Source organism: Hippichthys cyanospilos, chromosome 2 (assembly GCF_059441005.1).
Source record: "Hippichthys cyanospilos isolate Australia breed blue-spotted pipefish chromosome 2, RoL_Hcya_1.0, whole genome shotgun sequence".
In the NCBI taxonomy this organism is placed as follows: Eukaryota; Metazoa; Chordata; class Actinopteri; order Syngnathiformes; family Syngnathidae; genus Hippichthys; species Hippichthys cyanospilos.
This window is the reverse complement of record NC_142370.1, coordinates 27,123,029-27,145,782: the sequence shown is the minus strand read 5'-3', so window position 1 is coordinate 27,145,782 and position 22,754 is coordinate 27,123,029. Positions and strand designations below refer to the sequence as shown.

Genomic DNA, 22,754 nt, shown 5'->3' with positions numbered 1-22,754 from the left:
GGAAACTCAATGTTCAGCAATGAACCATGTAAGAAGTATGACCTAATAGAATCAATACGACCATGAGGTGCCTTTGAGCATGAATCAGAGAACTTCAAAGCTCTTCGTATTAAGCAAAGGTGATAAATGCAAACTGATCAAGCCGTTTGGAGAAAGACAAAATATTTGTCGTCACGCGACGGAAAACAACAGGGTTTCTCAAAGTGACGTTACGTCATGAAGACAGGGTGGACGGACTATTTGCAAATGTTTAATATGAATGATCAATAAGACAACATACACGTAACGAATGTTTTGGACGTAGTGACATTTACCTAATTATCACACTCCACAGCATACACGGGATATGCAGACATGACGTAACAAATGGCAAAATTAAGTAAACGCATTTTTGGTACCTACAAATATTTTGCCTCTTAAAACACGGTATCATGATTCTGCTACATTTCAGAGTTAACCGAGTGATTCCCACGAGGGCGCCGGTCACTTCGGAATGACGTCCAAAAAAACAACAAGTTATCGCCACATTTAAGAAGCGCGTTTAAAAAACAAAAAACAATAAATGAGTCCGGTAGCCTTAAGTTGATACTGTGCTGTGAAGATCAAAACATTGGATAGCCAATGTAGCGCCCGAGGCCAGAGTTTATTTGTGGACTCTTACCAGATGACTTGCTAACAAGAAAAGTAGAATTTTTAATTTTTAATAACTGCACGGTTGACTATATAAAATGCAACATGTTCATCATTTTTGTCCCGTTTTGCTCCAACTGTTAAACAAGATTTGAGCTGGACTTTAGTCACTGATCAAGCAATGTTTTTTGCGCCTCTTTTCATTTGAAGAATTTCGTATATTGACAGTTCAATTCCTTGTAAAAGTCACTGGCGATGATTTGCGTTAGCTACACCGGCACTTGGTTTGAAAGCTTTGATCTACAAACATAACGTGAGGAAATGTTACTGTAGTAACAGAAACATGCACACATTTTTAACTTCTGACATACCTTGGTTCTACTCATGTTTCACTTTTTTTCACAACAAATAAACGTTAAACATTTTGGGACCAAAAACGTTATCCTTTCGAATCGTGGCGCTCGATTACACAATCGTTTTCATCACATGCCATTCGTACTAAAAGAATAATAAACGTAGAAAGATATAGCAACTTAGACTGGACGTACGTCGCCGCTCACCCTGACTAGAAATGCTGATTTCATATGAACGAATTTTCCTCCTGTGCACTTATTTGTTTACGATATGTTACAGTATTTAAAATCTTAACTCCTCTTTCCTTTGGACTTGAAATTCACAGTTTACCCAGCAAAAATGATTCGTTTGGAAATAATTACATTGAAGGTGAATTTTCACCAAGAGTCTGCGACGCCCTTAGCGTCTGCCTACATCATGAGGCAGCCGGCCCTGATTGTGGGCTGTCCAGTCTGTCCATGTGAATGTCAATCAGTCAATTAATCACGCCGAAGACAGTGAGACAGACAACCTCGTGCGGTGGGAAATGAAACCATGCGGCCTGCATCAAAGCCAAGTGCGTCAGGCCACACCATTCACTCATTATTACGATTAATGAGAATGAAACTTGTGTTCAACGTGTTAACAGTTGTTGCCACTCTCCGCTGATCTTTTCTGGATCCTGACAGCGTCTCAGCCGCATGAGTACATTCGCTCCTTTTCAATCACATGTTCTCACATCTTTGCACATATTCCCGATGACTTTGAGAAATGAATCAGGACAAGGCAGCTCAGTTTTGATCCTCAAAGTCTGCCGTCATCTGGGAAGACGTGGACAAGGAATACGTTTTTATCTTTTTGTTTTTTTATAGGTAAAGCGTAACGTCTTCATTCTGAGGTTACTTTCGGCTCACCGCATCAAGGTCTGTGGGACTGACCGACTGCTCCAAATACCTGTAGACCTCCGGCGACATGGGCATCATTTTCTCCTGCAGCCTGGCCGGATGTCTGCAACGCGAGGACGCAAGTCATCATCGTCGGTCAGGCGCTCGGCGATGGAAGAAACCCGTCATTTGAAAACGCGGCTTACACTTCTGAGACGGATATGAGCTCGGTCTTCATGTAGCCGCTCTTCCCTGTGCTCTCCACGTCCATGGGTTCCGGAGCTGGATGCCAATTTGACACGGGTTACGCGCAAGAACAACGACGACGAAAATAGACCAGGGGTCGGCAACGTTCGCATTCAAAGAGCCATTTTGATCCAGTTTCAACAGCGGCTTTCCCGAAGGTTTAGTATGAAGGAAAAAAAAAGTCACATCTTACAGTCTGAGTTTTTGGCATAGTACTTCTTAAAGGCCTCGTCTTTCGGGACGTCAGGATAGAGGAAACGGAGGGGGTTATCCGGGATGTCATCGGTCGCCATCACCTTGTAAGTGCGAATGATGTCGGGCAGCGAGACGGCGGTCAGATCTTTCTTTGTGTACGGCTCCACTGAGTGGTAGATGGGCTGGTCTGCGGGGGGGAGTCATGTCAGAATCAAAATAAGTCATCAGTTAGGTGACAAAGTACTCTAGCAATAAATGACTTTAGTTAATTAATAATGACTTTGAGTAATAAGTACGTAGATACGTAGGTTGACTACTGTGGGTACTTAAGTAATCCATGATTATGAGCACTAAAGCACTAAAAACAGTAATAGGTTTCTTTAGTACTTTAGAAATCATAACTAAAAAAACAAATGAATACTTTAGTACTTTTGTATCTAAAGTAATCAATTACTTTCATACTCATTCAGCACCAAACATTTTAGTCTCTCCTTTTAGCCAAACACTCGAAAAAAAACCCAAAAAAAACTCCAAAAAAAAAAAACCAAAAAAACAATAAGTACATACAATTGAACGTCCGGATTCATCAAAATGAGTTAAAGACGCAAAAATACGTCTTTGGCATCGGACGAGTTAACACACGTGAGCAGGCCTTGCTTAAAATGAATCAATACACACACAGTCAAACCCTCAGTCACTGGATTTGTTTTGCCGCTGCTGTTTTGCATGAAAACACAAAAGTATGCGTGTCTACGCCGTGAACAAAATGAAGAGGAGATGCTGTGCCCACTGTGCATGTCATGCTCGATCCATGTGAAGGTGATAGCCCCGTCTTTGTTGCTCTCGCTGAACCTGAGCAAGAAGGTCCCTGGGCATTTGTCACTCAGCAGGGTCTTTTCACGCTCCTTACTGATGAAGCCCATGATGAAGCTGCACGCACACAGGAGGGACCGAGTCAAGTCAGGTGCATTTTATTCATGAACACAAAACAAGTCAAAGGTTTGGAAACACCCTCGCGTCATAAAGCTGACCGAGATGTGCAAAGCTCTCCTCTTGGAAAAAGGCTTTGAGACTTGGAGGACTGGAAAATCTCAAGCATACTTTTGGTTTGACCAACATTTTGAACTTTAGTAAATGATTCCTCACAAGTCTTGCTGTACAGATTGAACGAATGACTTACTGTACGATGTAGAAAAAAAAAAAAAAAGAAAACATTGACTTTTAAGTAGCACCCAATTGTGACATTTCATAACATGGGTTGTACGAGGGCACTTTATTTTCATTTGTATAGCAAATACTATGCATATTAAAATATGTACTGTGAACATACGGTCCATATTTCCACCTCCAAACAAACACTTCGATTATGAGCCAGGGTTTGTTGGAAGCCGATTCAGATTGCGCGCAAGAAGCATTCCAAAGTGGAAGAACTCACCCATCGTTCCAGAGGAAAAGCAAGTGTCTCTTGATCAGATCTAGGATGCCTTCAATCCACAACCAGAAGGGAAAGCCTTTGTCGTTGTTATTTTGTTGCTACACAAAAGCAACGGTTGCCTTAGCGGAGACACAATCAGATCGTGGAATTTCTATGTGATCGATTCTGTTAGTCACCTTGCAGAACTTGTTCCAGGAAATTTGCCCTTCCGGGTCCCTCTGCGCTTTGGGACCTGCAGAGAGTCACAGCCTTCTTATCAACCCAAGAGGCCATTGAAGGATTGTGTCCTATACTTGACATGTTCACGCCATGGCGCTCGATGCGGCGGTTCTGACCCAGCAGCTTGTCAGCCAGCATGTTGAGCTGCTCCTGGCTCAGGCCTCGTTTGGTGACCGAGGAGAACTGCCAGCTGAGAACCTCCGAGAGCTGAGACCACTTAGCTGGCGGGGGAGAGAGGAAGAACTGCAGGTTCTGGGAGGGAGACCAAAGAGCACGTGCTTAAAGGCCTCGCAAAAAGGCAAGGGGAGAAAAATCCTTTGGAGGGAAATTCCAACAAGACCCTAAAGTCCACCGCAACTTTTATTCAAGTTTTATTTAAGATTCGACTGTGATCAATCACCTTGGGTTCACTGGTCAGCATGTTGTACCACAGAATAGAAGCCCATCCGCTGGGCAGCTGGCACACATTGGAGATCACCACCACGGGCAGAGACAACGCCTGAGCCAGAAGACAATTATCAGTCATTTATTGTGGCATTTATCCTCCGCGACTTGCGCGCTCTCACCTCCAGCTTAACTTTGTTCCCAGACTGGCTGAGCTGCAGCTCCGACTCAAAGCTCAGAGAGTGTAGCTCCTTTGTGACGATCAACGGACCCTAGAGAACGCCAACACACCTGTGTCTGTATATTATGCGGCATGACCCAAGAGGTAGAAACCAGAAAAAAAGGAAGCAACAATCTTACTTCGCTGGTTCGGTTTCCTGCGAGTTTCTGCTCTTTTAATTGCTGTGCGCGAGGGAAAAAAAAGAAACTCTTAATGAACTCTCAAAGAAGTACCGGCTCCATACAAAGTCTCAGAAAGACTTAAGAGTGAAATCTAAAACCAAACTACAACTTTCCCAGGTGAACTTATTTTGACTTTCTGAATTTTCGATTGCACGCCCAACTGGTCAAACTGAGTTTTTTTTTCCTACAAAATTTGCCGTTTGCTGTCAAGAGCTGAATGAAAAGCCGGTCCACTCCTTTACCTTACTTTCTATGACACTTCTAGTCTCTCGTCGTAGCTTGACTTGCAGGCTGCTGATGACATTCGGGAAGCCTCAAAGCGCAAAGCTAAGTTTAGTAAAGTTAGTCAATAGAGCTTGGACTCATCACGTCAAAATTACAGCCAGGGTGATAGGCCATTTTTTTCCCCACAAACTATAACTTTCCAACAGAGGGAACCACCTCCCTGCTCCTTGTGAACGTTTTCATATCGCGAACATTTGATCAAAATGATGAAAAGACGATTGCAATTGCAGCAGGGAATGTTTGCCGATTCATGGATTTAACACCTGTTGTCAATTTCACAAGTTGAGCAGGCTGTGGAACAAGCGCTGCAGACCCGAAATCAGCTGTGATCTTTGATTGGAATCGAACATAGATTGAACTGGCCATGAAGACGCGAAGAAATGACTTGCCAGATGTCGGAACTCTGCCGCCAGGCTGCCATTGGACTCCTCCATGTTCATGACTTTGGTGTTCGTTCCCAAGATGTTGAACCTACGGAACCTAAAACGCACATGCGGATCTCTCGCTGCCATCCGGCATGAAGAATGTACTCGACTTGCTCATTGTGTAAAGTGTTGGAAGACATACCCCTTCTTGTCCGTCACATCCCTAAAACGGTCAAAATGGCGCATTAAAGATGCGTTCACATGATATATTGGCGTACGTGTGGCAGCGCGAGATCGTACTTGTCGAACAGCGCCTTGACTTTGAGCTGGTAGTTGAACTCGGGGAGCTTCACCAGGAACCTGAGCGCAGATGGCCAGAACTTTTGAGCACGGCATCCATACGGTACGTCTTATTTGCCGACTGTGTTGGACAGAGCTTCTACGCACCGCAGTTTTACGGTGAACTGAATGCCGGTTTTCAGCACCAGTGGCCTCTGGGGGTGGGTGGGCATGCAGGGCTGCCTCTCCACGACCAAAGCGCTACACGCAGAAGACATCGTGATCACCAAAGCGAAGGGATGATTCATTAGCCCGGAGAGGATCGCGACGTTACTTGGAGAGGAGGTTCTTGAGCAGATCTAGGGCTCGGGCGTCCAGAAAATCTTTCTTCAGTTTGATGGGGTCGCTTTCGTACGTGAGGTTCTGCTCCAGCTCGTGCAGCTTCTTTAGATGCTGGCGAAACTGTTGAAGAGTCTCTGCTACTGTGGTGAACCTGCAAGGGGATGAGGTGGTGGGAGTAAAAAAAAAAAAAAAATCTTTCAAGACACAACCTCTTTCCCTCTATGTGGAAAATGCATGTTACAGCAGTAAACAGCAGATGGCTTTAATAAGCACAAATAACACATTAATCTTGTAACTTTCCATTTGGCCCAACATACTAAATAAAAACGTGTTCATTGCATTACTGTATTTTCTCTTTAATTATGGTTTAGATACCATAGAGTGCTAAATTTGAAAACTAGAGCCAAGGATTTTTAATCTCCAACCAAATATTGTTAAACAATCAAATGTTTTACCCATACTTCGTGTCATTGCTGTTGTCAGTGTAAAATTATGATGAATTTGTCATTCTATACATCTTTTTAATTGATTGGCCGTTTTCTCAGTTATCAGAATTGTATCCTGCCAACTACCGGAATCGGCATTGTTAGAATAATTATTGTTAGAATAATTATAGATATAGTGATTATACATTTGCTACAAAATATTAATGCTCGCAATGAAGAAATGCTTTGCTGCGTGAATGAATAAACACATACTGAATGATAATAATGAATGAATAAACTGGTGATGTACTGCTAGGTATGTTGATGGTACGCTGGGAGAATGAGTGCACTGTTTGTGGGAAAAGAACTGTCTCGTCATTGTTTTCTTTCAAGCAGAAGGAAGGCCGCTCAAGCCTGCCAGTCGGAGCGTTCCCACACCTGCGACTCTTATCGATGTTATTGCTATGCATTATCAGAATGTTTCGCTACGTATTTTTTCATACATGCATTAGTTTCTCACCCACATGCTCACACATAGAAGGACAAGTACACAAGGTCCCGGCCATAGACTTGCGTTTTTCCCTGCCCCTTGAGGGCCGGGACCTTCATGTAGTTAGGGATCTCTGTAACAAATAAAAGTAAGGGGAGTCGGAGAGATTGGCAGAGCGCAGTAGAATTGTCCTTGGCCGGTTCCTCTTCGCTCCCCTCATGCATGAGTTGGGAAGATTGCCTTGTCTCCTTTTTTGTGTACAATTTCTTACAAATGTCTGACAAATGAACCTGACAGGCATCAACCCCAAAAGAAATTCATATTGTTGAGCTTTATTCAAAAACGTAAGAAGTGAGGCGTATTTTTGTGGTTGGAACGGATTCATGGTATTTTAGTTCATTCCAGGGGAGAATATCTATTTGATATACAGCTATGAGTACAATGAATTAAGTGCATAGCCACAGGACAAAACGGTAGTGAGGTTATCAGGATTTCGTCAAGAGCATTTGTACTGGTGCTCACCAGTTCTGCAGCTGATCCAGGCAGGCATTGGGCGGGCCGCCGATGCAGGCAATCTGCTGCCGCCGCTTCCATTCGGGTAGCTCCTCGGAGATCAGGTCCGCCAGTAAGGCTTGAGTCACGTTCAGGAGGTCGGTCAGCTGGACCATCACATCCTGATTACGCAAAGAGCTGCATCACGTATAGTTGGCCTTTTTGCCACGAGTAGCAATTACTCAACTTGGATCTTCTGGAGGCAGGAGGAACTAACCTGCCGTTTTGTTTTAAGATCCAGGCACATCTTGTTGATGGCCATCTTCTCCCTCTCCAGTTCCTTGGGCATCATATCAATGTGGTCATTCTCTACACAAACACACATGACCTCGTGTCACCTCCAATGATGCCGCGTTTACAGTTAATAGCTTAGCCCCGCAGACGGATTCCACCTCTGTTCCTCAGCGTGTTGAGCTTGAAGTCGTATTCTTCCTGCTGATCTTCCAGATTTTTGATGGTTTGATCCGCCATCTGAGACACAAATAAATGACTGAAATGAGAAAAAGTCAAACTTGACGGAGAGCACATCAAATATTGTAAATGTATCACCTGAGCTCTGTCCCTCATCTCCTTCACTTTGCCCCCCAGTTTCTGTTTCTCCACCACCATGGCTGAAGCCATTCCTTCGCCCTCCTGCAGTTTTACATGACAGTTTTTTTTTTACATTTATTCAAAGCCATCCTTTCAATAGTTGTTGCTGAAAGTTCAGGACAGTTTTACCATGGCGGTCTTTGCGCATGCGAGGATCATGCGCTCATCCTTTAGGTTTTTGGAAATGATCATAGCCATGTGCACCGGGTCATCCTGGAATTTATCCTGAATAATAAACATATCAATTAATAGAACAGACCACAACAGAATAGATTAGTTTCATTGTTAGTGTAACATGCACATGCACAGCGCAACAAAATTGTGAATAATAAAGCATGAAAATTATGAAATGAACAAAAAGTTCACCGTGTAAAGAACCCAAGCTAAAATACAGATCTACATTCATGAGCAGCTGGGGATAGAAGTCTGGGCTTTCCTGCTAAGGGTGCTGCTGCCCCAGCGACCCAATCCCGGATAATTGATCTTCAATCCAAAAACGTTGAAAAATGGATGGATCGATGGATTGATGGATGGATGGATGGATGGATGGATGATGGATGAGCAATCATCAGTTGCAGAATCTGCACTGTCAGAGAACTTATTTAGGAGTTAAGTTAGTTCTAGTGTACCTCTGGTGCTCAGAAAGAAAATTTTATTCGGTTTAAAAAAAAAATCTGCATCCAAAAATGTTTTTGTTTCACTGGTTATAGTAATGCAAACATTCATCCATCCATTTTCAACAGCCGCTTATCTTCACCAGGGTCGCTGGCTTGCTGGTGCCTATCCCAGCGATGGACAGTAGGCGGGGGAAACCGAACTGAACTGGATGCCAGCCAATCACAGGGCACACAGCCATTCACGCAAAACAGCCCCACATAAGTTTTTGCCGAGACAATTCCTCGTGCGATATAATAATACTATACATAAGATAATCAAAAACTCTTGAATCTTGTGTGAACGAGTGCATGAAATCATTGGATTTATTGTGAAGATAGCCTTCTATCCAGTCTATCTTCTCCAACTCGCCCCAACTCAGCAGTAAAGTGCGCAATCGAATATTTGCGGAGGTATTGATTAGTAGAGAAGAATGTTGAATGAAAAAAAAGTGTGGTGGAGCGCGCAGTCCGACCTGCAGGTTCCTCTTGATCTTGCGGCAGTTGTGTTGCTGGAGGAAGTTGTTCTCCAATGCAAAGCGGCTGTGCTGGTCATCCAACTGGGCCAGGAGGTCATGGAAGCGAACGATCGCTAACGATTCCTGACCGGCAACCGTGTCCCTGAGGATGCAAAGACATACAGCGGATGTTTTGATGATGATACAAAATATGTATAGTGGAATATTATACAGTAAAAAAAAAAATGTTAGGTATCTTTTCCCATTTGTTTCACTTAGCTCCACTTAGATAGTGATGCTGTAATTATAATTTTTGGTTATGCATGTTGCTCCACCCACCACGTGGATCCAAACATCAATTCAAATAGATTACTGAAGCTTACTGTGGCTTACTGTATCTCAGTGAATGTCGCTTGTGAGCATTTCCACACAAACACCCTCATCAAACTGAGGTGAGAACATTCTGAGTAGTCTCGGGTGGCAAACGTGCGCTCAAAATACTGTAAATGTTTGCTAAATGAATATTTTATGATCAGGATTCTTGTAAAGGTTGCAAAGATGTTCCCGATCAGTTTTTATTTGTGGCAAACAAACTGCCACACATTTCATGTTTTGCCCAGACTCTCAAATTAGCTGCTCAGTTTTTTACATAGTGTTTGGGTACAACAATTTCCTGTAAAATGACAATGTATCTTGTTCAACCGTTTTCATTTTTGTTTCATCTTATTTTATACTATAAAAGCAATATAATTTATAGCTCGCTTTAAACAGTAGCAGTTGTCTGTATGATATTTTGGGGGGAAAAGTTATGCTCCTTACAAATGAGTAAATGTAAAAAAAAAAAAAAATCACTTTCTGCTTTTGTCATTCTTGCATAGCACATGGTTGTATGATGATTCTTTGCACATCTATAGATTGAAGCAGACCCTGTACTGTTCTTGTCGCAATGTTCAACATTTCCTTAAAAAACTGTCTGGAGCCACAAAAACAAACAAACAAAAAAAAAGTCTTATATATGAAGGGAACACATGCTGTAAGTCTCCATATTAGCAGGCAATCTTTCCGCACTAGCATTGAACGCAAATGGTTCGGTCCAAGAACTCCAGAATCCTCTGTTCTCATCAGCTACGTTTCTCTTTTCCACAAATCAAACACCCATCTGTTTTTTGTTTTCGCAACAGCCACCTGCCGGTCAACACGCTGAGCTGAAAGAAATGTGCGTCGAGGACCATGATGTAAATCTCAGAGTCAAATCTTGTGTCATGTTTGTAAACCATATTACAACAAAAAATGTATTCCCCCCATCACTGCGGGTTCCTGACCCATGTTCCTATCCATCTGCACCGTGGCACATACAGTATTACCAAGATTAACCAGGTTAAATTCGCATGGGTTAGGCGGAGTCACCTACCCGAGGCAGAATAAGAGTAGGAACAAGTTTGTTAGAGATCAGACCTTCTTCTGCATCGAGCAGAATAAGCTTCCGCAGCTGTGTGCTCAATCTTTGGAGATCATACAGTCTTCTGGTCCTTATTATTTGCATTAAAGGGACACTGCGTAGGTTTTTCATTACAGACAGCGGGAGGTACTGCGTTTACCATTCTCCGTAGCTATAACAAACATGGCAGCGTCCGGAGAAGTGCCACCCCCATGTAATATCATTTAATGATAACTAGACCTATGGTTATATTCAAAACATACTGTTGGCCCTTAAGAACGAATTTATTTGCAAGTTTTTGAAATCTATAATCATTTAATTTATTCCTTTTTAATGAAAAACGGTCTAAATCATACACAGAGTCCCTTTAAAGATAAAAGCATGGGGCAACGATCACCAACGTCAGCATTACAGGTGCGATTTTTGTGGTAAAATGGTATAGCTACAGTATGTACACTGTTTGAGTGACCTCACCAGTCGATGCTCTCAATCCATTTGCTCAGGTAGTCTCTGATGTCCATGGGGAATGAGTCATCATACAGAAGATCCACCTGCTCAAGGTACTTGGAGTCCAGCATCTGAAGCTGGCACCACTGAGCCATTTCCTACGCAATTGGTAAATTCAACATTGAGCATTAATTCAACGACCAGCGCATCCTAGTCTGACATAAGACAACAAATTTGCCACTACAGCTACTTATGTTTTTAAAAAAAAAATCATTGAATTATTTTTCTTTCCTTATCTCAATACTGATTCATAAAACCATAAATGGATCTTTAACCTATATGAACAATGTGAAAGTCATACAAAATAAAGATGAACTCGCCCATATTGTTGTGTATTGAGTTGTTTGCTTGTTATGGCAATAGCATACTGTATATTGAAAGTAAGGAACTGTTTTCCACAGAATCAGCCCATGTTAAGCACCAGCAAGCAAGGCCTCTGTTTACAAGGAGCCTTAATAGTAAAGGGGCTATATCAAGGAAGTTCAACTTTTTGGAGATTTTAACCCTGTTACAATACTGATTTCTCACCGTAAACACACCCAAAGCGTTATTTCACTTCATTGATGCATTTCTAAGCATTCCTTGCTTATTCTGTGACCTTGGCAGTAAACCCAAGCAGATAAACATGACATGCGTGAGGCCAGATGACGATAGCAAGTCCTCGTATCACACGTGCAAGAGTAGATACACATCAACCTTATTGGTGTCTTTTAATTTTGTTTTGGTGTTGCAGTTGACGAGGAGAGATTTTGTAGGTAAACAGCAATGTTTCATTAATTAGTTATAACATTCAAACTGGTGTAAATGTGTGTTTGGGAGCACACAGTTGGACAATCAATGTCATTAGTAGATAGTTCACCTGTGAGTGTCACTATTGTTATGAATACTCGTTTCCCATGGGACTGATTTGATAGAAAGAACGGCTCTTAGTGATTTCAGACTCTTGGCACTGTTTTGCATTTAAATGTCCTTAAAACCCCTATTTTGGTTCCTTCGTTCACGCCGCGGGGGTAGTCTCTTGCGGTATGCAAACCCTCATAAGGATACGCGGGCAAGATGGTGGATGGATGGATGAATGGATGGATGATGGATGGATGGATGGATGGATGGATGGATGGATGGATGGATGGATGGATGGAGGACGGACGGATGGATGGACAGACGGATGGATGTTTTGTGGCCAGCTGGCATTGAACGACATCATAAGAGGCGCAGCTTCAGTAAAGAAGATGTTTCACTTCCTGGTTAGAAATATCGGTACCATAAAACTCACATTTATGAAGAAATTAAATCACCAATGTGCCAGATGAAATTTATATGCATATATACGGCTAAAAAAAAAGGTTAATACTTGGAGCTATATTGAGCTGTTTAAGTGTTCCTTCATTCATTTTTTAAGCAGTAGAATTCACTGTGGGGCGGCAAGGTGGAAGAGTGATTTGCCTCACAGTTCTGTGGTTCTGTGGCCTTTCGGTGTGAAGTATGCATGTTCCTCTCATGCTTTCGTGGGATTTCTCCGGGTACTCCGGTTTCCTCCCACAATCCCAAAAACAAGCATTGCAGGGTAGGTATATAGGACAGTTGTAATTGCCCTTAAGTGTGTTTGTGAGTGTGTATTGTTCATCTCTGTGTGCCCTGCAATTGGTGAGCAATCAGTTCAGGGTGTATCCTGCCTACTGCCAAACGGTATCTGGGATAGACATCAGCAAGCCCGCAAGCATTGTGAGAACAAGCTGTTGCATGGATTTCATTGTGGAAAGTTCAAAATATCATGATATGGACCCTTTAAAACCAATCTGAGTTTTACACTTGTTTAACTTCATTTTGATATTTTGTATCATATTTTGTTGTGATATATAACTAGAAAAAGATACTAATCGCTGATTAGCATTAGGCTAACGCTAATCATGAGTAGCTAACCACTATGCTAGCACATATATTGCATGAAGTACTTTATGAACATACGTCATTTATTTTATTTAAATAACATCTAAAAATGAGTTATTTGAAAGTGTTTAATTGGGTTAGTAAAACACAGAATGTGAAATGAGAACGTACGTGTGTGATTTCATCGCAAAAAGAGGTGGTCTCGTCGACAGACGCTGCAGATGTTTTTTTTGTTTGTTTTGTTTTTTGTAAACATAATACATCAATGCAACGTGACGACATTCTCCAGAATTAGTCAAACGAAGACTCGAAGAATGCATTGGACAATCAAAATCGATTCCGCACACTCCAAACTGTTTGTGAGTGTGAAGTTTGGTTGTCTCTTTGTGCCCTTCAATTGGCTGACAACTAGTTGAGAGTGTACAGTACCCTGCCGACTGCACGAAAACAGGGTCACCCCCGACCTCCCCAGCTCGGTGGCATGCGCCATTCAGACATTTCACGTAACATAGGTTACTACTATTAAAAAAAAAAAACGATTTCATCACTATTTAACAGACAATACAATTATTACATTACTTGATACCTTTACAGCAAAACGCGTTTTATAACGCTGCTTATGTGTTCGATTTAGTAACCTCCACAATTAAGCGAGTTTGCACAACATTCCAAGGGCTGAGGTAAAAATATATATGAACAAATATTGAAATTTACCTTATATAAACAGGGGATTGACCTCTTGTTTCCTACTGTGGCGTACTTGTTCCTTGTTTTCTGACAACGATTTTGACACACAACTTGGTATGCGACACACTAGTGGTAACCAATCACCGCCAAGATTGTCTGGCAGTGGTCCGCCCATTTTCCTAACAGCCAATCAAATGGTTGAAAAGCAGCTGTTCCGTCGTGTAGGAGGTGCCCCTGTAATACTAGTGGTTCTAAGTCAACTTTTCAAGTCAAGATTTCTTGTTACGGCACAAGACTTGGCTTTTACATGTGAGAATTACTTTACAGTTTTTCTCTTGTAGATATACTCGCATCATATATATTTTTTGCTTTAGATAAATTAAACAACTAAAGATACGTTGGGGGGGTAGGCTCAATTACGAGAACAGCCACAATCAAAACCACGTGTTTTCGGAGAAAGCGAAAGGAACTGTGAAATCTAGGGAAATCGAAACCCACTTTTATAGTTCCTGTCACTTAGGCTGTTAAAATGTTTACTGTCCGCTTTGGAAAACACAACTTAATGGGACTTAACTCCATCTCACATAAGACAGTTAAGATGTTTTGTACTGAAACTTTGCAAATTGAACGTTTCACGTGATACTTGATTAATGAACGCGGTGACGTTGTTATAACTACAGGCTCCTACTCAGATATTAGGAAAATATGTTGTTCAGTGTGTGGAACAGACAATCGTCACGCATTTCATAAAGGGAAAGTTCCTTTGAATGTGGGCAATTAGTGGCTCAAAAGACTCAATTTTATTTATCTTAAGTGAAGCTAAAGTACTGTATAATGTATAGGCTATTATGAAAACATTTGACCATAAATTGGTCGTCTTCAAAAACAAAAAATCCCTTTTGTGCCCTCAAGGTGCAGTTTTAGACATTACTTTTTGAAGAGACAAGTGAAAAAGAGCAAAGTGAAGAGAGTGTATATCTTCTCGCAGCCGTTTTCTCTTTTTTTCCATTCAAGACCCTAACTTGTATAAAATTCAACATATGTCCTATTCTTAAATCCAACATTAGTACGATTATTAAAAAAAAATACTGGGTCGCAGAGTAATGGCAAATTTGAAGTAAAAAAAATCCACTCTGGCAGAATTTAAAATTGAATTACAGATTTTTTTGAAGGCTGGATCTAAACCAACACAAGTTCTTGAGTCTTAAACATTTTATTTTCCAAATATAATGTTAACCCCCCTCAAAAATGAAGCCCTATTCATTGTAAAAAAAAAAGAAAAAAGTCAAGAATGATCTATATTTGTTATGAATGGGTTAATGAAGTAACAATCATTTTCTACAGCTGCTTATCCTCGCTAGGGTCGCTGGCTTGCTGGTGCCTATCCCAGCTGTCTTCGGTCAGAAGGTGGGGGACCCCCTGGGCTGGTTGCCAGCCAATCGCAGAGGTGTAGTTCCAACTTTAGTAAAAGTATAAGACATAATTGCTGTGAATAGCCATTTCGAGACATGAACCTACTAAGTTCATTTGTGGACACTGTGTTCCAGCAGAGTGTTTAGGTCACAAATCCCCATGAAGTACAATAACAGCCAGGACATCTGCACACAGCATCAAATCAAGATGACGCCTCCCATGGAGATAATTTTTTTAATGTCTTCTTGGTTTAATTCTTGCAGCCACAGGCCCAAAGTGCTACATACATTTCCCACATTTTCACCAATTGCATAAAAACCTCAACTCGTTTCACTTTTTCGTTGGAAAATCCAACACCAAGTTAAGGTAAAATAGCATGAGATCGGTGCAATTCCAATATGTGTTTTCAAGTTCTTCTGTGTCTTGAAAGTGCTGTTTCAAATATTTTTGGTAGATCTATAAAGTAGTTCAAAATTGTGCACAGCCTCACTAAATGTCCTGATTAATTAATGGCGTATGAATCTCAGCATGTGGTTTTCAAGCATGCAAGGGGAAGAAAATGTACTCAGTTCATTGTTTATCAAATAAAGGCACATGCTTGACATCCTGCAGGCTTTTTTTTTGGCTAAAGCTCAAGTCAGAGTTAAAGGCACAAAGCAGCTGGGAGCCAAACATATCTTTGTATCAGTGTAAGTCCAGTGGTACCTTACCTTACAAGTGTATTGTGACAAAGTTTGTAACTCAGGTTACTTATTGTATCAATTTTCTCCATGAAATGTAAGTAAAGAAGCAATTCATAATAACCAATACAAAGAAATAAACTGGTGTTATTAAAGGTAAAGTTAATATAGAGTTTGCCGAACTAAAATGAACAACAAAATGACCTGACAGTAGAATGTAGAAATAATCTTTTGGAAAATCTCCCTGCTCTGCTCCCATATTATGCCTCAGACATCTCAGAAAGGAGAATGATAGTTTCTCGGCTGGTTATTTAATTCTTGTCATCAACAAAATTTAAAAAGGACTCACTACTTCATATCGAGGTGTATAAGGCAAGTATTTTAGCAGTGACTCAAATGATCGTTCCCTCTGAGTTCTCACCTCTTGCTTATGTTTTAGTTGTAGAGTCCAAGAAATACAACACCAAACATGTCATTTTTCAATTTTGACAATTAAGTCATGCGAGCAAAGGACTGTTGTAGGTTTGCCTGTTTGTTAGTGGGCTGGGAGCGCTACTTTGGGCAGATTCAAGTGTATTTACCGGTCGCTGGGACAAGCCACCGGTGTGCGTGAACACAACGTGTACTTATTCAAGCTGCCGATCAATTACTCTCAACAGTAAACGGTTAACCAACAAATTCACGGATAGCTCTGAGCTGGAGGCCAGCAGCTAGCAGCTCGGAACACCGGTCGCCTCAGGCTAGCAGCACAACATTTCAGGGTCAACAGACACCCAACTCAGAATGACCCATATCATACTTAGATACTAGAACTGCAGCGACATTTACAGCAAAATATGTGTTTGTCTTTTTTTTTTTAACTTCCCTCAAGCGGCGGCGCTGTTTACATCACTTGTTAAGTCGATATTTTTCTTGCAATGCAAGGCACAATCATCCATCAATCCCTCGTACAGTAAGTTAAGGTACCACTGTGGAATAAAACAGTACGGTACTGCTGATGTTCTAGATCTTTTTTTTTTTTTTTTAACTCTAAAAGTGCTACAATTTCACAGATGTAACTAATGGTGGCATGTAATGCTTCTTCCATACTGTCCTTCTGTGTGTATCAGGAGCAACCGCAGTGGTCCACCACCATGGACGGGATCTTTCCGTAGATGATCTGTTCCTTGCGGTTGAAGTAGAGCATGTTAATGGGCGACATCTTTGTGGGTGTGCAGCAGGGTCCCGCCGTGCCGCGCGGATTGGCCTTGTTTACCAGGTGTGCGTGTGGGTACTGCTGCAGGTGCAAGAACTCGCACTCTCCTGAGCAGTAGTTGGCCCGATAGCGCTTGGGTGCGATGATCCAGTCCCAACCGAACTCCTCAAAGTCCACGGTGAGCGGGTAACGGCAGCACCGCGTCTCAGCTGACTCTTCATCGCAGTTTAGACCAGAGTCCCGACGAGATCTCTTTGGACTGTCCAGGATTTTGACTTCAATGAATGGTTGCTAGAAATTAATCAGTTGTAGCGTTAACATTTATTCGATGGAATTTCCTTTCAGGGCACACGGTTCTTATATTGGGGGTCGGTTTCTGTATATTTCTTATTATAAATTTGTCGAATTTCTTATTATAAATTTGTCGATTGCAGCAGTTCACCGCAGGCGGTTCCACTATATATCGCCTAAAATCATCAGAAAGTGAGTTGTGCTTTTAATGAGACCGTATCTTTCTCACAACATCAACAAGGCGACGTTTATGCGCGGTCCGAAACTGCAGTTGGACACCGTCCAAGATTTTCCAGCAGCAATATTGTCCGATAATGGTACACGCCAACGCGGGATAAATATGCACATTTTAAACATGTTCTAACATAGATTTGAACCCGAGCCTCCTGACTGTGGCAGACATGCTAATCAAGCTGCGTCATTGGGCCTATATGGATTTTCAACAAAGTTTCCAATCCCTGACACAGGGGCCTGAGAGCTGGTCTAAGAAAAGCATGCAAGGTGCTCTCACCAGGCCCTCCTCTCCAGGCTCTGCAGATGTGACTGCCAGGTCTTCCCCATGAGGATCGAAGGCATTGATGTCAATAGCATAGGTGCTATCTGGCTGACGCAGCCATGCCTGCAGCAGAGACTTGATGTCTATGCTCTGCCAAGAACCGGCACCAGCATCAGCGTCCACCTTTAAAGAGCGCACTCTGACCCGCGTGTTATTTCCCTCCCTGTCGGGTCTGAGTCGTGAGATCTGCAGGAAGACAGTTGTGACCTTGTGGACTGGCCGCAGATGAACCCACAGCTGAGCACTCAGGATGTTCTCCGTGTGGATCTTTGGACTGAGGCTGAACAAACAGTAGGACAGCCTTCCATTTGCAATGGAGTCTGCTGGAAGACATAATTCACAGCAAATGTTTAACTGGATATCAAACAACATCCAAGTTCATTATCGTGGGCATTTAGGGCCCTCAAAGGAAACCTCTATCAGACAATACAGAAAGATTTACCAGTTGATCTTAGACAAACAATACTTTGCTCTTCAGGTAGTAATCCAAAGGGTCCGTCAAAAACAATCAGCGCTCCCAAAATGTTTATTATTGTCACCCACTTGAACCTTATGCCCATCTTGCACTTGAAGGGGCCATATCTTGGGAGTTCAATTTTTTGAAGATTATAAACCTGTCGATTTCTCACCCTAAACACTCCCAAAGTGGTACAGTATTTCACTTTTTTGATGGATTTCTAATAATTCCTTGCTTATTCTGCGCTCTCAACGTTGACCCCGCCAGAGCAGATAAAAATGACTTGCGAGAGGCTCGATGACGACAGTAAGCCCTCCTACTGCTCGTGCAAGAAAGAATAGTGTATGGACACTGTTTTCCTTTTGAATATAAGTAAATTTCCTGTTGTGGTCCTTTTATTCCCTCTGCTGGGAAAGGCTCCAGCACCCATGATCCTGATGAGGACGAATGATCAAAACCTTGGATGGATACATCTTTTGTGGCCACCGGCATTGAACCACGTCATGAAGGAGACAAGGCAGAAACATGGTGAGAGGTGTGCCTTCCATTCACAAGGCATTTCACTTCCTGGTTAGAAATATCGGTACAAAAAACCTCATATTTCATAAAAAAATCAAAATACCAATGTGCTGTATGTAATTCATATGCATTTATTTCACAGCGGAAAGTTTAAAATATGATGATAGGGGCCCTTGAAATCCAAACTAAGAATTTCCCTAAACCTTGAGACGTTGCCACTATTTTTTATCTACTATATTCATCCATGTGAGACCAATATAATTATCAATAAACATTTTAACCTCTGCTCTAAACCTCCATCCATTTATCATCAATATAATGAAAATAAGTTGAAATGTGTATGTTTACATTGCAATTTAAATTTGTGATTACATGTGCCTCTAAAGTTTTTTTAACGGAGACATCAAAATTTCAGGTCCACTGTGGCCCTAAAAAAAGCCTGAAACTCTGTAAATATTGGAAAACTAACGAAAAATGTAATTGGTTCAATTAAAACACGTATAACAGTTTGATTAATGCCTTAAAAAAAAAAATATATATATATATATATATATATATATATATATATATATATGTCCCCTGCCTATTGCCCGAAGACAGCGGGGATGGACACCAGTAAGCCTGCGAGCCTAGTGAGGATAAGCGCCGATAGAAAATGGATGGATGGATAAAAATATTGCAAAGATTATATGTAACTGAAATGCACTTGCACTGTAGTGTACGAAAAGTTAGAAAAAAAAACAACAGATTAAAAAAACTGTATCCACCGAATCCACTGTAACAATACAGTGTGTGAACAATATATGTAAATAATCATTCAATTGAAAAGTATGGCATATAAATTAAATGAAAATGACCTAAATAAACATCTTAGTGGATTTGATTAGATTTGTAAAATATTTTATATATTTTTTTCTTTTGGTGTTAATGCAAATCTTTTGCCAATCACGAGGAGGAGCAGTGGTACGTGTACCTCACTTTGAGCACATAATGATCATCTTGCTATGTTAAGCTTAAGGTGCTACTTTCTGTTTCATGTTCAAGTGCATCCGTTCATTTTGAACAATTAAAAGAAATTAAAAGAAATGAAAGCGTTTGATTAGTTACACTTGGTTGCCATGGTGATGATGGTTTCAGTGGTGGCGTGGTCCTCATCTTCCACCCGTGGGTCGTACTGGTCCAGGAGCTGGGTAAGAGGCGGTGCTTTGGGGAGCAGTTGCTGGATCATGTCCCTGCTAATGTTGGGTGCCTGTTCCAGCCGGAGGATGCTGAGTATCTGGGACTTGATGCTGTAGAGCCTCATCTGCTTGCTGTGCTCCCGGAACTCGCAGGCCGAGCACGCTTCCATGCCTTCTGTCATCAACCCGGAGGTCTGGTTCAGCTCCTTGGAGAAGCCCGCGGACAGAAAGGCAGCCACACCAAACAAGAGGAGCATCTTGGACACAAGTGCGTGGCGGGGAGACGCCTCTCATCTCATCTCATGAACTGTTGTCTCTGCCCTCACTCCTCAATGATTGGCTGTTTAAGATTTAAAGAGGTAGCACTGTTTTTTCTGTTTGTTTGTTTAAATGCTGCCTGAGGATAGCCGTGACCTCTTTTTTTTTTAAATACAGGAGTGTCATAACTAACACATTGATGGAAATTGTTCATCAAAGACACACTCAAAAACACACAAATTCTGAAATTTCCAAGTAGTTCAGCGGGTCGATTAAACAAATTTACCTAATCTAAAAATGCAACATTGTAAATCTATTCATTCAAATAATTTCTATTACCAAAGAAATTGACATGGTTAAAAAAAAAAAAAAAAAGAACTGCAATTGTTAGCCCACGGCTCCAGCATTGTCATTTTTTTAAGAAAGTGATGACGGGCTTATTTGCAGATAAAAATCAGAGATTGAACTTCATTTGTGGTGATGTCAATTTAGAGGTTTTGAATACCAGCAAGCATAAACAGACTAAAGAGTTCTATCAAACATTTAGTATGAGTCTCTTTCCCAATGGTGGGTCGTCGGAGCCAGCAAGGCTCTGCCAGCAAGACGATATTGAAATGAACACAAGTTCAATGTTTTTGAGAGCAGTTAATGATATAGAAGTCATAGATTTGATCAAATCATGATGTCGACCTTCGAACAGCTATGACACTAATGGAGTTGACAGAAGAATTACCTAACTCTATTGACAATAAGGAATACAGTAGCTATGTTGTAGCAGTATTGATAGACTTGAAAAATGTTTTGATCCCATTGATCATAACATACTGTATTATTGGGAAAAATGGAACGATATCTGATGAGGGTTGTCGCATTGAGTGGATTAAAAAGTTACATCAGAAGTAAAAAACAGTATGTTAAGATGGGTCATCAATACAGTATATCATCATACCTAGACATTTCCTGTGGAGTCCCACAGAGGTCAGTGTTGAGCCACAATTTATTTATTTTGTACATACATTATACAGGTCCTGTATTTGTAAAATGTGAACTATTTTTCAAATAATGCATTGTTTTTGCGGGAGACACCAACATCTTCTTTTCTGGAACAAACCTAAAAAAAAAAACTCCCTGAGATGATTACAAATGAACTGTCCAAGTTAAAAATACGGTTTGACAATATATTATCATTGAATGTGGAAAAAAAAATGGTATTTGGAAATCGTAAAATAGACACACCGGTGCAAGTAACAATAAAGAATGTCTATATTGAACAAATTCAAGATTTATTTTTTATTGTCATATGTATAGTATTATTATCCCACACAATTAAATTCTTATTCTGTTCACTTCCCTGAGCAGCTGACTACATTCCATAATCGAGCAAATAAATAGCAATAAAAATAGCACGAAATAGCAATAAAACAACAAACGAAAACAATGGTGCTAATAACATAGTGCAAAAAATCATGCAGTGCAAAATATTAGTGCAAAATATTATTGAACAATGCAGTAAGAGGCAGATTAGTGCGTGAGGGATTTGTTGAAAATATGAATATATGAGATCTTTTTTACGATTAATTTTAGTCAATAAATTCTGCTGGAAACCTCATATAAAATACGTTAGAACTAAAGTAGCACGAAGTATTGCATTACTGTGCAGTGCAAAACATGTCCTGAAGGAGAGAATGTTTTGCACTCTATATCGTTGTCTTGAATTACCATATTTGACATACTGTGTGGAAATATTGAGGTGTACAGGCACTGGCACTCTAAAACCATGACTTATACTGCAGAAAGAAAGCTATGAGATTTGTACACAACGTCAGATTTCGAGACCAATCAAATCACCATTTTTGAAAATCAAACGTCTTAAAGCTAATGGACTTCAAATTTAAACAGGCACAGTTATGGAGCAAAGACTCACTTTTGTTTGCTCATTACGCTGTCACTATTATATGAATATGTTCAAGAAGTTTAAATCTAAAGCTTTAAAAAAAAAAAAAAAACGCTGGAGATACTGCTGTAAAAACATTGCACATCAGGCCTTCACCCTTGGTGTGTGATGATCACCACGGTGAAGAATCAGACCGTCACACGCGGTTTCCGACTGAGCGCGTCAGAAGTTGCAGATGCCCTTGGGTTGCAGAACTCAATTTTTGTTCAAATCTCTCTGTTTGTTCATTAATGATGGGATGGAACGTCCTTGTATATGTCAAACAGGCTAAAGACCAGAACATTTTAGTGTTATTTTCTGTCCTCTAGGTCCCGGTAATCTTGAAGGGTTAATGATGGCAACTGGACTCGACTTGCATGTTCAAGATGTTTCACCTTTAATCCAAAAGGCTTCTTCAATTTTAAATTTCAAAAGTGGCGTCTTCCTTTATATGAATGATGAGTGACATCTTGTGACACTGCTCATGTGATTGTTGATGCTGTTGATCTGGTTCTTGCCAGGCATGGGTGAAAATGAGCATGTTCTCCTGCGTGCTGGCCAAACAGCTCCTGGTCATCCCTCATGTG

General features: G+C 41.1%; 2 protein-coding genes and 1 long non-coding RNA gene across 6 annotated transcripts; 1 reads left to right on the top strand and 2 right to left on the bottom strand.

Moving 5' to 3' along the window:
• Positions 1-237: 237 nt before the first annotated feature.
• Positions 238-13,833, bottom strand: stat1a (signal transducer and activator of transcription 1a). The gene is made up of 24 exons (XM_088408383.1): positions 13,715-13,833; positions 11,081-11,211; positions 9,187-9,331; positions 8,187-8,282; positions 8,016-8,099; positions 7,859-7,937; positions 7,684-7,775; positions 7,437-7,588; positions 5,992-6,150; positions 5,826-5,918; positions 5,679-5,738; positions 5,581-5,601; positions 5,403-5,493; positions 4,687-4,728; positions 4,509-4,598; positions 4,343-4,441; positions 4,059-4,194; positions 3,900-3,955; positions 3,724-3,821; positions 3,079-3,218; positions 2,287-2,475; positions 2,054-2,129; positions 1,878-1,971; positions 238-1,784 (listed from the first exon to the last, which is right to left on the bottom strand). The coding sequence occupies exons 2-24, from the start codon at positions 11,206-11,208 to the stop codon at positions 1,755-1,757; spliced, it is 2,250 nt and encodes a 749-aa protein (XP_088264509.1). The 5' UTR covers positions 11,209-11,211; positions 13,715-13,833; the 3' UTR covers positions 238-1,754.
• Positions 13,834-14,198: 365 nt separating this feature from the next.
• LOC148428076 (uncharacterized) lies at positions 14,199-15,577 on the top strand. Of its 2 annotated transcripts, none has more exons than XR_015864377.1 (3): positions 14,199-14,279; positions 15,032-15,134; positions 15,238-15,577. It is a non-coding gene; the product is annotated as an uncharacterized LOC148428076 (long non-coding RNA). The 2 variants fall into 2 exon arrangements; XR_015864384.1 differs by having other exon boundaries at positions 15,235-15,577.
• LOC148428075 (growth/differentiation factor 8-like) lies at positions 15,321-20,261 on the bottom strand. 3 transcript variants are annotated; one of them, XM_088407167.1, is made up of 4 exons: positions 19,906-20,261; positions 17,967-18,145; positions 17,778-17,885; positions 15,321-17,266 (listed from the first exon to the last, which is right to left on the bottom strand). In XM_088407167.1, exons 1-4 carry the CDS (start codon positions 20,231-20,233, stop codon positions 16,886-16,888), a joined length of 996 nt encoding a protein of 331 aa, XP_088263293.1. In that variant the 5' UTR covers positions 20,234-20,261; the 3' UTR covers positions 15,321-16,885. The 3 variants fall into 3 exon arrangements, with proteins under 3 accessions (XP_088263293.1, XP_088263273.1, XP_088263282.1); XM_088407147.1 differs by having other exon boundaries at positions 17,778-18,145; XM_088407156.1 differs by having other exon boundaries at positions 17,778-18,142.
• Positions 20,262-22,754: the final 2,493 nt, after the last annotated feature.